General features: G+C 37.3%; 2 protein-coding genes across 2 annotated transcripts; one reads left to right on the top strand and one right to left on the bottom strand.

The window, feature by feature from the left end:
* The first annotated feature begins 1,628 nt into the window (after positions 1–1,628).
* Positions 1,629–7,078, top strand: tmem150c (transmembrane protein 150C). Its single transcript, XM_034709608.1, has 8 exons — positions 1,629–1,768; positions 2,078–2,160; positions 3,983–4,036; positions 4,122–4,154; positions 4,249–4,316; positions 4,414–4,541; positions 4,634–4,811; positions 6,589–7,078. The coding sequence occupies exons 2-8, from the start codon at positions 2,078–2,080 to the stop codon at positions 6,795–6,797; spliced, it is 753 nt and encodes a 250-aa protein (XP_034565499.1). The 5' UTR covers positions 1,629–1,768; the 3' UTR covers positions 6,798–7,078.
* A 2,548-nt stretch (positions 7,079–9,626) lies between these two features.
* enoph1 (enolase-phosphatase 1) lies at positions 9,627–15,188 on the bottom strand. The gene is made up of 6 exons (XM_034709942.1): positions 14,850–15,188; positions 13,624–13,725; positions 13,221–13,423; positions 12,358–12,490; positions 12,153–12,276; positions 9,627–10,493 (listed from the first exon to the last, which is right to left on the bottom strand). Exons 1-6 carry the CDS (start codon positions 14,931–14,933, stop codon positions 10,354–10,356), a joined length of 786 nt encoding a protein of 261 aa, XP_034565833.1. The 5' UTR covers positions 14,934–15,188; the 3' UTR covers positions 9,627–10,353.
* Between the last annotated feature and the right edge of the window lie 484 nt (positions 15,189–15,672).

Genomic DNA, 15,672 nt, shown 5'->3' with positions numbered 1-15,672 from the left:
GGTGGCTACTTTGATGAGTCAAAAGTTGAGACTACATTTTGGTTTATGGATTGATTCCATGATTTAGTTTTGAAATTAAATTGTTTATTAGTCAGGTATGTCCAAAGTACGGCCCGGGGGCCATTCGCGGCCCAAGGTCCATTTATTTATGGCCCCAAGCTTCCATCTTAAAATGTGTTATTTATAGAACAGAAATTAATCACATTCTGAATCATCTGTACTTTAGGGCAGTGAAGTCCAAACCTTTTTCAAAGAGGGCCACATTTGACGTTGTCCGAATACCACAGGGCCAGTGGCTCCTACTGAGACTTAGGAATCCTAAAAGTTATATATGAAATATTTAATAACAATTATTTTATATTTTTCTCTCAATAAATCAGTAACTAGGTAGTCCTCAGTTGGCAAGCCATGTAAACATGATCAAACTGTATATTCTTCTGGAGGAAAATGTTTTTCATCAGGGTCGGTCAATGTGGGAAAATATTGTCTCATTATTTTTCTATGGCAGGATCACGATCTGGATTTCATCACACTTCTATTTCATGTTGTTTTTAAGACTTTTCTGACCAGCGGACAACATTTTAAGAGCTAAATAATTATTTTTCTGAGTTCTGAACAATTTTTATGCCCCCAAAATTTTGCCTTTTCTGCACAATTTCATAGTTTTGATCTTGTCTTGTGTCCTCTTTTGTGTCTTCTGAACTTTTAGTGTTCATCAAGAACATTTTCACATCATGATAAAAACATTAATTTGAAAACCTGTCAACGTTAAGAGTTCTTGTTTTTCTTTAATATGTCCAAAATTCAGCTGCCCGATTACTCACCCACTCCCACTCCAGAGCCCACATCACACCCATCCTTCAGCACCTCCACTGGCTCCCCATTCAGCACCGAATCCACTTCAAGATCCTGCTCATCACCTACAAAGCCCTCAATAACCTCTCCCCCTCTTACCTGACCGACCTCCTCAAACGCCACTCCCCATCTCGCCACCTCAGATCATTAGATGCTAACCTCCTGTCCCCTATCACCAAGTCCAAGCACCGCACCTTGGGGGGGACAGAGCCTTTGCCATCACTGCCCCCACTCTCTGGAACTCTCTCCCTCCACACATCCACAACTCTGACTCTCTCCTCTCATTTAAAAACCACTTCAAGACCTACCTGTTCCAAAAAGCATACAACACATGACCTCTCCCCCCGCCCCACCTCTGTCCCTGTTTTGTTTTATTTATATGTTTTATTTTTTATTTTTCATCTTATGTAAAGTGACTTTGAGTATTGAGAAAAGCGCTATAGAAATTCTATGAATTATTATTATTTATTGCCGTCTTGCAGAATTCCCCGTGCTTTGGCTTTATACAAGTAGTCCATATGAAGCTTTATTGAGACGTTTCTGGATTGACTTTAGTTTTGTTTGTGCGCTTGAAAGAAACTGCAAATGAACAGATGATTCAGAATGTGATTCATTTCTGTGCTATGAATGACACATTTTAAGATCAAAGCTTGGGGGCATAAATAAATGGACCTTGGGCCGCGATTGGCCCCCGGGCCGCACTTTGGACATGCCTCTTATATGAGATGTGCAAACTGAATTTGGTTCCATTCTCGTGCTTTTATTTTGAAGAGTTGTCAAACCGGAAGTGCGACTGATCTAACCGGTTTAGCATCCAGGCAGACTCATCACACCTTCTATAAATGTCTCCGCGCCACACACACCTCTACAGAGGAGGAATGAAGAGGGACACACACCGGCTTTTGTACTGACGGTAAGCACAGATCTGATTAATGAATGATGATCAATGAACAGAGTTAATGTTCATCAAACAGAGACTGTTAAAGGACAAACAGCCAGAGGGACAGGAGGCTGTCAGTTACCTTTTATTTACAAACCAACGAGAACTTCCGGTTTCCTCCGTTCACTGTTTACATTGAGCTGAGCTGTTTAAAAATGTTCTGAATTTTTCTGTCATTATAATAATACAATATTCATGTATGATTATATCTCTGTTTCATAATATAAAATATAAATTATATTAAATAATAATCTAACACAGTTTCTTCTTCTACGGTTTCAGATGATGGAGATGATGACGGTCAGTCGTTGGGCTCTCCTCCCTCCTGTTTACTCCATCCTCACTGCTGCTGGACTCTGGCTGGTGTAAGATCTGTTTACTATCAAACTATCAGTCTGAGAGCTATCAGTCTGAGAGCATCAGAGAAGCTCTTATGGAACAGTTTAGAGCTTTATTTGAAGGTTTCCTGTTATATTCATCCATGTGGGTTTCTGCAGAGTTCAGTGGAGTTTCTGGGGAGGGGCGCATCAAAGAGGAAGTTGGTGATGTTGCGTAATCATCTTAGAGTTTCATTTCTCCTGCAGCTTCTTTTTTTAAAAAGTTTTTATTAGGCTCAGCCAACATCACAAAACAACAATGCAGCCATCAGACTCAGAGACACAAACAAACAAGATTAGTCAGTAAGTAAAGATATAAATAAATAGATAGTACACAATTAAAAATAAGTGAATACAAATATGCAAAATAATAATAATATTAAGATTGTAATGATTAACACAACATTAAAAAATATTAATAATAGTAATAATAACAACAATATAAATAATTGTATAAATAGTAATTAGGGTAATAATAATAATAATGAGAAGAAGAAAAATCCTCACAGTAAACTTGAAAGAAAATAAGTCAATAAAATAATAATAATTATGTATATCACAAATTAACCCATCAAAGAATTAGCCAAAAAGAAACGAAGCAATAGGCGCCCGACTTATCTGGAAAAGATCAGTTTTTAACTGTAATCTCGCAGTTATACTTAACATTTAAACAATGTCCTTCAACTTGTTCTTCCAAACAGGACCCTCAGCAGAGCCCTCCTGCAGCTTCAAAAGAAATGAAACTACAAGAGTGGATCAACCATAAAAAGTTAATTAGTGACAAGTCAAGTCAAACTTTATTAATATGTAACATTTTAAAACAGCTGCAGTTTGCCAAAGTGCTGTACAAGCTTAAAAACACAATCAATAAAAACAAATATTAGTTAAAAAGAACAGATGTAAAAAATGCAACAGATAACACACACAATAAAAAGTCACAATGTGTGTTTTTAGCAAAGATTTAAAACTCTGACTGGCCTGTGCATATCTAAGTGCGGGAGCAGACACATTACAGATTCAGAGCTAAAAAAAAAGGAAGTGATGCAAGAAAATAGATTCAGATTTATATTTTAAAAAGAGGAGTATTTCTGCAAAGCTCTCTCTCTAAGAGAGTGGAATCTCCTTTTCTTTCTTTCTTTCTTTCTTTCTTTATTTATTTTACCAGGTAAGTCAATTTAGAACCCATTCTCATTTACAATAACGACCTGGGCGAAGAGGCAACACAGGTGGCATGATAATAAATTAAAAAAAAACAAAAAAAACAGAGAGACCTAGAGACAGAACAATACAATACAAAGATATGACAGGAGTGAACAACTTAAAAGCAAGTGCAGTGATGTTGAGTTATGGGATGTAATACGTTTTTGAAAGTGGCGAGTGGAATGAAAACAATGCAACTACAGGGTGACAAACTTGACTACAAAAGATGCAAATTGACTTAAAAATGAACAAAACAGACAATAAAGAGACACATACATTAGATAAGGTGAATACAACTGACAAAGAGACACAACTGACCACAAAAACATGCAAATGATTACCAAAAAAAGCTAATTGATGATGTAAAATGATGCTTAAAAAAGGTGCATGTATTTAAATACTCCAAAGAAACACATGGCTGCTCCCAACGGACGGACGTGAGACCAAAATCTACTACAAAGAGACAAAAAGTGTTGACATCGACATGCCAAAAGATTACAGAGGAACATGAAATATCTGGCTCATCTTGTAGGAGGGTTTTATGTGTCTGTTTAATAATCTACTCATGTTTGTCTGGAATCCATGTTTGAAGTCCCCTTCTCTTTTACAGGTATTTTGAAGCCGTCTTTCATAACAGGATATCACGTCTGGGATCGACACACATGTGAGATTTATCTTAGAGTTATTGAATATAATGTACAGTAAATCTTTTCATGTCTTTGCACTCAGACTTGTTTTCTTGTTTCCAGGAGAAATGCATCGTTGTATTATCCCTACATCAGGTACGCACTCATAAAGAACAACATGAGGAGTTATTGTTGTTGTTTGTATTTATTTGAAAGAGAAAACACAAATGCCTTCTCTTTGTTTCGTCAGTATTGCAGGAAACTTTGCACCGGCCAGCTGCACCTTCAGCGAGGTCATGAACTTGGCTGCATTTGGTGGTAAGAGCAATAATCCACCTCTGTTCCTCGTGTTCATACAGCTAGGATCAAACGTCTGATGAGCCCTCTTTTTCCTTCCTGTTTCTCTCCATCACAGGCTTCATTATCGCTGTCCTCAGATACCTCCAGCTCAAACACAAATCAGCCAAACAGTGGCTGAACTTCTGCAGCTTGTTGGTGTTCTCTGTCGCCTGCTTCGGGATGACCCTCGTAGGAAACTTTCAGGTGAAGCCTCACAGACGACATGTTTGAATATTTGTCTGCTCACAGATCTGAGTTTAGCTTCAGAGCTTTGATCCACTGGTTTTTGGTTTCAGGTGTTTGCAGATATGGCAACCCACAACATCGGCACCTTCATGACGTTTGTACTGGGGACCGTGTTCTGCTGGGTTCAGTCTTACATCACTCTGAAAGTCAACATAAAGAATGAGGGGAGGGTGGCCGGTATCTTGCGCTTCGTGTTGTCTGGATTCATCACGATCTTCATGATACTCCATATCCTTTGACTGGACGACTGGAAATCTGTAGCTCAAAATTGTTTGAATTTATTATTCATTAAGCCAAGAAGCAGCTGGTTGTAGATGGTATTTATTATATATAAAGTAATCAAATAAAAATGAAATACAATTATTATCAAGCACTCTCTATATATATATATATATATATTTTTATTTTTTTAATTTAACCTTTATTTTACCAGGAATAGTCCCATTGAGATACAAAGTGTCTTTTTTAAGGGAGTCCTGACCGAGACAGCAGCATAAAAAGTTTCACAAATAGAACAGGATAAAACATACAGTGGCAAGTATCTATTGCATTGATTTATAAATTAGCAGTGTTAAGCTTTAAAACATGTGCACAAGCTGATCAGATCATCCTTTATCCTAGTTTTGAAATCCTCCAATGGAATTAAACAGTCCAGTTTCAGGCGACCCTGAAGCTCAAACAAAGAAGACGGAGCAAAGACATTAAAAGCACTTTTACCAAATACAGAGCGAGTCTGAGGAATGACAAGAAGAATTTGTCCATGGGACTGAAGATGACAGCCAGTGACAACTTTAGGAGTCAATAAGGAGCATAAATAAGACGGCAGCTCCTGGAGTACGGCCTTATAAAGAAAGACATACCAATGCTCCATTCTTCTGTTGTACAAGGAAGACAAGCCTACCTTCTCATACAAGATACAGTGATGTGTGCGGAAACCTAAACCAGAAACAAACCGCAATGCATCATGGGACGCAGAGTCCAACATTTTCAGAGAGGCTGAGGAAGCATGCATATAAAGAACATCACCAGAGTCAGTTACAGATACAAAGGTTGCTAGAATGAACTTTTTACACGCAGCAAAGGAAAAACAGCGTCTGTTTCTATAAAAGAAACCCAACTTCACCCTCAGTTTTTTAGTAAGACTCTCAATATGATGATTAAAAGAAAGATTTTCATCTAAGAGAAAACCCAAGTGTTTAAATGTTGGGACACATTCGATTTCCTCATTTGTGGAGGTGAAAATCTTAGACTCATTTTTCACCGTCCTCTTGGACTTGGAGAAATACATCACCTTAATCTTGTCGGCATTTAAAACCAGCCTTCACTAGCAAGGACCACGCCACACAAGGATATAAGTGTGAACATTTAATGAATTAGTTGTGCGTGGTGTGCCCAGCAGAAGGAGACTCAGGATGGGGGTTCCGTCTCAGCGTTATCCTACCGGAGCTGATCTTGACCCAGGTTGTACCTGGAAGTAGACAGGGCATAGAAGGAGCGAGCACGAGTTGAGTAGGAGAGGACAAGGAAATAGGTTAAGTGCAGTAGAGTAAGGTGAGGGAGGGTGGGTTGAAGAATCACGGACAAGCAGTTGGAGTAGGCTGGCTACGTTTAAGAAGGCTTGTCAGGTGATTGAGGGTGTGGTTTAGGCGTGGTCCTGCTCCCGAATCTAAGTTAACACCTTAACTTCATTTAGTTTACAAAGATTCATTTGTATTGTGTTGAATGCAGCTTGCAGTTTGCTAATTGCACTTGACATATATATCCATGTATTTATCAAAGTAAATATCTATCTTTAGCTAATGTAATATAATTTAATTTCTATATTTAATATGTATTTTTTTAGGATGATAACTATGGATGCAGTAACAAATTATCTTATCAACAAATGTTTGTCCTCCACTGTGAAAGCAGATGAACTTAAAGTCTGAATACACGCATCGTTAAGATCGTTCTTCTTCTGCTGTTTTCTCACCTGTGAGTCTAACCCTTAACTCGCCTCCTGCAGACTTCTCCCTCAGCGGTCTCAGTCTCCACATGCAGTCGGCGCAGTGCCAGTGGACGCTGGTCATGTTCTTTCTCCTCTTCCTCAGCACCTTTGGCATCGAGTTTCGTCACAACCACTTCAAGATCGTGTGCACAGACACCTGTGAGCGTCCGGAGACATGGTCAGAGATGATGTCTGAGGTTTCCACGCACCATCCCAATGAGCTGTAGGAGGAAGCCCCGCTGTCTCTTGATCCTTGTGTTTATTCTGACTGTTTTTAAACCCTTTACTTTTATACCTGATGACATATTATCAACACTCCATGTATTTATCAACGTACAATTCAATCAACAAGAGTTTACTTTGTGTGTCAGGATGTATTTATACAGTTGAGTTGTCTTTGTGAACACTTCTTTTGAAACTTCTTGAACGTTTTTGTAAATTTTGGAAATGCAAGTTTTGCACAGTTTGCGATCACTATCAATAAAAATATGATCAAATGATTCTTTAATCATGCACATTTGTTTTCTTAAACATTACTTCTTCAGCAGGGTGTTGTTGAACTGCTTAGAAAGCAGGATTCTGGATTATTTAGCGTAACATACTTAGAAAAGCTAAAAGTTTCTCAATTTTTAACATACATTTTATCATTTACCTCTATTTGCTGTCTTGCAGAAAGTGTGAGAAGTAAATTGCTAAAGTAGAAACAGTTGAAATAAGCTAGCTTGGCTAAAACCTCAAATTGGTGTTTTGGCGCTTCAGTTCTTGTGCAGAATTGAAAAAAACAAACCTGTAAGTGTAAACATGTAACTTAGTAAGCTCTAGAGGTACCTGTAGAAAGATATTGTGACTAGTTGACAAGTTTGGACAGTAGTAGCATCTTCTTGGACGTGTATGACTTTATGTGAAAGAGCCAGCATTATTATACAAAGAGAACGAGAAAAATGATTTGACATCTGAGGAGAAAAAAACTTGTAATTATTCATTACCATGAGAAATCTGCAAAAATAAAATGTTTGGGTTGTCTTTGGGCTTCCATATAAAAGGAACAATCTTCAAAACTTACTTTCAGCTAGAAATGTTTGACACAATTTTCCAAATTAATTTATCTTTAAGCTGCTGTGAGGAACTTTTGTTTTTTTATAGGTTCTGGCGCCCCCTTGTGGATAAAGCGATACCTCTTATCTCTTGTCCTTTACATGCAAAAGTAGTGTTTTCAACAAAAACTTTTGTGTTCAACAGTCAACTTCATCAGGCAATGTGATTATTTTCCATGAAAACAGTCAAATAAAGGCTGTTTCTAAAGCAAGATGTCCATCATCTGGTCTGACACCTACCCCCTCAGGGTGGTTTCAGGCATTAAAAATGACAACAGAGAAGGTGTCAGTGTTGTGGCTGATGGTCTTGTTTGCTATTGAAGGTTATAAAGAGGCATCAGTATCATTTTCAGTCTGTTTCTCAGCCAGTTCAAAACTCCTCACAGGGCCTTTAACTCAGAAACACAAAGCTGGATGTCCCAATAACGACGGGATAAGTTCAGGCGATGGAGAAACAAATACACACACTGTGATAAGCCATGCTGCTATTGCCCAAGCTAATGAGGTAAGTTAACCCTCGTTATGTTCGTTTCTCAGGAACAGCAATAAGGTTCCTGGGTCAACTTGACCCGGGGCATATTTAATTATCCAAAAGTGTCAGAACCCAAAACATCCCAAAACATTTTTAACTCAATTGCTAACCATTTAAATCATTATTTAGTGCAATGGTGTTCTTTAATTCTCACAGATCATGGTTCAATGAGGATAATCACTCATTTTTCATGTGTGTGTTTGTGATTGGGGTGAAATATGTCACACAGTTGCAAAGAAACAATTAGTATTTGACACTTCTGACCCCTTTTAGCCTCCACTCACTCCACTCCACTCAAGTTGACCCACGAACAGTATGTAATTATAAACATGCATAATTTTATATGTTGATTACGCTAACTAAGCCAAGCAGAAGTCTCATACCGAAAAAAATACTTTGAACTATTTTTTTTTTTTTTTTAACTTTGAAATTGGTCAATCTGACCCGGAACATAACAGGAGGGTTAAGCAAATTTCTTTCCACTTGAAGTTTGTTTTGTTTTTTTGAAACTCTGGGAAATTTAGAAATGATTGCTTGAGAAGGAAACAACTAAAACAAACTCATTACCATAGTTTAACAATTAAAGAAAATGTATGGACACATGGCTGCTTAGGGCCTCCATACATTTATGTCTATGAAGCTGGATGACATGGGCAAAGCTAGCCTGGCTCTATGAATAATTTGAATTCAATATTAGATTAAAATAACATTTAATGTGATATTAACTAAGACAGAGATATTGAGAGGTTCATTTGGGAATCATTTTTAAAGAGCCAGAAAAGCAGTTTACCATTTTCAGTCTTCATGCTGTTAATATTGAGAAATACACATTCTTGCCCAAAGTTAAATACAAAAATGCTATCTTTATTATGTCTCTGTAGTGAAAAACTAAGCTTTTTGATACTTTATGTTATGTTTGCACTGAAAATATGAAGCTACAGCCTCAAGCTAGTTAGCTTCACTGACTGTACACAACGGCTAACGGCTAACACCTAGCTTGTTTCAGAGCTAGCAAAGTCCGGCTAACGGTCTAAAACACGACATATTGTACAAACAAGTGTGATTAAAGTCATTATAACTGAATATTTATCAGTATTTTACCACTTAAAGATAAAGTTTGTGTTAAAAATATAGATATGCAGATGTTTTATGTAGTGAAAAATACGCTTTTTGATACTTATGTCATGTTTGCACTGAAAATATGAAGCTATACAGCCTCAAGCTAGTTAGCTTCACTGACTGTAAACAACGGCTAACGGCTAACACCTAGCTTGTTTCAGAGCTAGCAAAGTCCGGCTAACGGTCTAAAACACAACATATTGTACAAAGAATAATTATAACTGAATATTTGTCAGTATTTTACCACCTAAAGATAAAGTTTGTTTTAAAAATATAGATATGTAGATGTTATGATGAAGAAGGATACTGACTTCAGTGTGAGACAAGGCATTTATTGGAAGTTTTTTTTGAACACCATTTCCTGAATAACACCAATTATGCTTCACACATATATTATCAATTTGGCAATATTTGGGGTAACTTTCCAACACCAACAGTACATTATGATCAACAAGGATGGCACATTTAAATAGACACCATTCACCTGTGAGGGGATTTATTAAGACATTCAAACAATGAGAACTGTATGTCAGCAGCACCAACGCTCAGTACGTCTCTACTGTGGGTCTACTTTCTAAAACAAGAACAGGGTTCCCTCTCACGGGGTAATAATCATGTGTGGAGGGAGAAAACAGCACATTTCATGGAGGATGTTTTACAACACATACAGCTGGAAAGTTTGGGTTAGAGAGTTTGAGAACTGACAACAAAGTGCAGTTCTCCTGAACAGGTAAAAAGGTTGGATGTCACGTGCTGTATTATTTTTTTTCTGTTCTCTGTCGGATCAATGAAATGGTCCATGAGAGTGAGGTTCCTTAAACGCTCCACAGATCTGCTACCAACATTTGAAAGGCATTCAGAAAGAAGGGAAGGGTACATTTCTTTACAGTAGTCTCGCCGGTAACTGACCGCAGCACCTCGGACACTTCCTGAACAGTCGAAAGCGGAACAAATAAAATATCAGAAAAGGTACGGGGGGAGGCGGTGAAGGGTAAAAAGAGCAGGAACGGGTCAGTAAACAGAGTCGTGCTCTCTGCGTTAAGCACGTCCCGACAGTTCAAGTTGGCTAAAGGATGTGATGAGGTTATAGTGGGCCCTCTCGTCGTCTGTCAGCTCCATGTTTCCGGGCCGGACCACCACCACCACGTTGGCCCCGGCTTCCTCGGCTGCTTTAGCCTCTGCAAACACAAATACAAGAAGGTGAATATACAAGTATACAGTGTGATCTCATACTGTAAGAGCTTCAAGATTTACTGTCACTCCGGTTTGACAAGTTTTACAACTGTGTGGGATTATTTTGTTGGGAGGCTTTAAGGGGATTACATGTTAAATCAGTCATATCTTTTCTTCCTGCAGTGGCCAGGCTCTATAACCAATATATATATATATATATATATATATGTGTAAGATATGCTTATTTTTTACCTCTTTAATTTAATTTTAATTGCTAATAACTTTTTAATAATTGTTAATTTATAGGCTCTTGTTTGCTTTATATATTTCTTTTGCACTGTCTACTCTGTTACTGTGACACTTGAATTTCCCCGTTGTGGGACGAGTAAAGGACTCTCTTATCTTATCTTATCTTATTCCATCTTACTTACTAATTTTAGTCACTTTTTAAGTATATACTGTCCTATTTTAAGTCATTATAGACACATATTTTATGTTCAGTTAATTTTTATTTATTTATTTTAATTAATTGTGGATATTTCATTATTTATTTAGGTATTAATTTGATCTTATTGTATGATTTTTACAGATTACCTCTCAGAATTTTAAATTTTTATTCTGTTTTATTCTGATGTATTCATTTCTAGTGAAGCATCTTAGTTTCTTTTACTGTTTTAATATTTTAGTGTTTTATTATCGAATTAAATTATTTTATTTTGGTGAGCTTAATTCCCTGTATTGAGTTTTTAAATCATATTGTACCTCCAGTGTTTCCTCATAAAGATAATATGTCAGCATTTCCTTAGTTTGTCAGCAACTTCTTTTTATTTTTATTTATTTTTATTTAATTCAGTTATTTTATTATTGTGGGGTGGGTTTGGGGCTGGGATTGGGATGGGGGAGTCCTCTTATTTTTTTGTATTTTTAATTTATTATTTTTATGTACAGCACTTTAAAAAATATTTAAAAAATAAAATATTAGTTTCTATGAATTATCCTACATCTTGTCAAGTCAAGCTTTATTTATAAAGCACATTTAAAAACAACCTCAGTTGACCAAAGTGCTGTACAGTTATTAAAATACAATATAATCATACACAAATATAATAATAAACAAAAACAACAAAAGAATGGTAAGAGCTCAATTTAGGGAATATATACTCCTGTTTGCAGTCATCATGTTATTTGTCACACAGTCTTCTCTGTTCCTGTGTCCATGCATATCAGGGTCAAACCAATTGCTGTAAAGTTTTGTTCCATCCTTTTACTTTGTCATAGTATTCATGTATGAAGAAACACACGACAGCGCCAACAAAGATGAGTGATTTAACAATGGAGGTTTAAAAGAACCAGCTTTGTAAATGTTTAATGAGAAGGAAAAAGCACTCAACTAGTTTGTTAGACCTCAAGGACACACACAGTGTTTGTTGAGCATGACTGAATGTAAACTCCTCAGGGTAACAAGTACTAGCAGCATCAAACCGAACACTAAAGTCAGTTTGCTCACTCCGTAGAGCGGTTAAAGAATCTGTAGTCTGAGTTTGTTGTGAATGATAAAGAGAGGGACTTTTTACAACTCAGCCTCTTGGGTCTCAGGACAAAAATCCAAAAGATATTTGACTAAAGAAACTAAAATGTGAAAGTCAAAGAATAAAGACACTGACCTCGAGTCACGTCTGTCAAGAACGTGATCTCCTCAGGTGGACAGCCGATCCTCTCAGCGATCCTCTCGTAGCTTTTACTCTCCACTTTCGATCCTATAGTGGTGTCGAAGTGACCGTCTAATAACTGGAACCATAACAAAGATCATGTTAGCATGTTTTAAAACACGTCTTCTGATGAGTAATAGATACATGTTGTGTTACCTACATCTAAAACGTCTCCCTCCACAGAGTAACCGAACAGAAGTTTTTGTGCCTCCACGCTTCCAGACGAGTAGATGAACACTTTGAGTCCTTTTTCTCTCCATCTCTTGATGGATGGAGTCACATCCTGGTAGATCCTGCGGGCAACAAGAACGAGAGCATGTATTCAGGTTCATTTCCAGGAAGGATCAGATATATTTCAGTCCTGTGTCATGATGAATTCAAATGAACGATACATCAGTCAGAGTAACCTCCCATGATCCTGTTTGTAGATCTAAAAAACTCTCTGTATGTTTTATTTTCTTATGAGGCAGACATTTAAAATGACTTTCAGTAATGAAATAAAAACAACAAATATGGTGGCACACATTTTACAATTTCTGCATTTTAAAGAAAATAATTAAGCTTATAATAAAAGGTTGTAAGACTGCCTTAACTACAGCGACTCAGCTCACACAGATATGTGAATGATCACCGGTTGGGAGGACAGAAGGCCGTTCAACTGGACACCACCAAGCTGGCTGTTTTATGAGCTTTATTATCTTCATCATGAAATATTAATAGATTTGAGAGGCCATTAGAGTCCCACCCAGGAATGCCCCCACCCCAAATATCAATGTGAACCATGCTACAGAGGTTTGAAAAGCAGTTTCAGCTTTAAAGTAGTTCCCTTCATGGAGAAGTTCTCTGATTAAACACAAACACACTTTCTATCTTCCCAGCATCTGCTTTAAAACCGCCTCTGAGGGTTGATTTTCCAGGTACATTAATTATTAATGTTGATAATGTTTCTTGAAACCTTGTCGAGTCACAGGAGCATCTGTATGAGTTTCAAAGTGAGGAAAAAAAAAAGCTCATTGTACTTACTCGCCTTTGATTCTCCCCGAAGAATACGCCGCTCTCCACATGTGACCCTGGAGCTGTTTGAGAGCCGTGGACTTCCTGTCCGCCGCCATCTGCCACAGCACGTTATCCACCACCTCCCTGATGGCCTTCTCCTCGTCTGTGTGCACCGTCTGATCCACGGCGTGGACGGGACACGAGCGGTTCTGTCTCATGTCCTCCTCGATCTGGAGAGAGAGTTGTTTCATTAAGACAGAGCTTTAGACACGTCATATGTGTCAAGTTTTTTGTTGCCAAAGTTGGTATTTGACATATTTTTTAATATCCATATTTTGACTTAAATCAACACGTATCAGACCTGAGACAAATATAAACAGAGACATTTCTGCACTTCCCTCTTCATGGCACTGTTATAGTTATTTCTCACCTGTTTCTTTAAGAGATGAACGTCTTGTTTGCATTCATCTTCTTCCCAGTGACAGGACAAATAATCTTCAAGATGCTCCCTGATGTATGGAAATAAAACATCCTGAAAAATAAAAAGATGAGTTATAAGGTGTGATACGAAAACATTCATTAAATTAGAACATTTACTGATTTATGTTTAACTGCATAGTTAATATTTAAAAAATACCCAGCCCCTTTAATGCACACATATTTGTTCATTAGTTGTATGTAATTGCTGCATAGTATTGCTGCAGGGTAAGTTGCACAGATGTGTTGTAGTAATTAGTAAGGGTGCGTTTAGACCATATGGAGGCTGGGAAACATGAGAAACATGTCTTCCAACAACTCCTATAAGCTGTGTTACACAGTAGATAATGCAAGGATTAAAATCAAATGCATGATAATATAACACCATTACAGAGAGGGATATAAATTTGAACTGAGCTTCATAACTGAGCATCAAATGAGGGCTTTTTGTTGACATTAGTTCTCCATTTTTACTTGCCGGTAGTTTTTTTTCAGGGGAGAGCTTCATATTGTGATTAAAATGAATAAATATGAGCTTTCAAATAAGTAAAATCCACTCCCTGGTTATTAATATGACTTAAATGCTGATTTAAATGTTATTTCCTAGTAGGAAATTTGAAATTCCGGATACTCTGATGTGACTTGAACGCACCATATGCTCTGGTTTAGTGTGTAATGATTCTCGACATTTAGAGTGGATTATTTAGTAAATAATAAAGGAATTATTAATAATATATGGAAGTTAAAGCAGATAATGAGCTGAAGTATGACCCTGCTGCGGGTTTATAACGGTTTAATACACTAATTATGCTTGTTAGGCTGACTGCTCCGTATGGTGTTACAGATCAACTTGTGACCATGTTAAGTGGCGACTTTTGAAAACAGAAATGTGAAACGCAGTATAAAGTGAAATAAATGCAATCAAATGAGTCTTATTTGTGTTAAAGTATGACGAAATTACTTTAAATCATCAGTCTGTTTTTTTAATATGTGCTGTAACTGCGATAATTACATTCGCATCCGGCTGACAGTCGCCAGTTAACAGGGTCACTGTTAGAACCAAAACACCGGCATCTGTTAGCATGACCTGCCCGTAAAGAGGCGTTGTAGCGCGCTGTAATGTTCTTAAATAGCAACCAAACTACAATTAAAACTACTCTTATATTAAAAATAACATACCTTTACAAATGTGATCGGTGTGGTCGTCCCCTCGATATCCAGTAAGAGAGCACTGGAACATGAAGGGATTGAAACAGTGGCCATTTTTAAGGAGAGTCTGCAGCTGGTTAGCTAGCTGACGTTAGCCTAATTAGCTGTAACTGCAGTGTTATAAAGATAATGGTGCTCTTCGTTTCTGTCTCTCACGGTCAGAAGATGCAGGAGAAAGTAATCCAAGAGGAAGGAACGGCAGCACCTGATCACCTGCTAGCTATGAGCTCTCTGCTGAGGCCATCAGCTCGCAGCAGCTAACTGGTCTGAGAGAGAAGTGCACACATGTTCGGAGCTACGGAAGCCTGAAGGGGACACACAGCCATACATTTTAATTAGCCAATTTACCCTGATAATGATCATTTCAGCCCTTTTACAGAGACTTGACTTAATGTTGGATTATTATAATTTGTGACCCAAGAAAAAGTCTGTCCTATTGGTTTTTTTTCTAGATTGCCAGAAAAAAAGCCCCAATGTCACAAAAATTACTTTTAAGATAAATGATTCTGTCTTAAAAATTATCTCACGAAAATAAGGAAAATAAATTGAGCTCTCAAAAGAATATAAAAAACAACTACCAAAAATTATTTGTTGAAACTGAGTAAATAAACTGCATAATTGCATGCCCACTTTGGGCTTCCGTATTATTACATAGTAAGAAAAATATCACAGATCTTCAGAAAAACCCTGAAATGTACTCGTATGATACATAATGAGCAAACCAGCATGTAGACATGAGTTAACAAGATAAATAGGCTGAAAACACAAGAAAGAAATGGTGAAAAAAATGTGT

Source organism: Notolabrus celidotus, chromosome 19 (assembly GCF_009762535.1).
Source record: "Notolabrus celidotus isolate fNotCel1 chromosome 19, fNotCel1.pri, whole genome shotgun sequence".
In the NCBI taxonomy this organism is placed as follows: Eukaryota; Metazoa; Chordata; class Actinopteri; order Labriformes; family Labridae; genus Notolabrus; species Notolabrus celidotus.
Note: the sequence above shows the minus strand (reverse complement) of the source record. Positions and strands in the feature narration are given on the sequence as shown.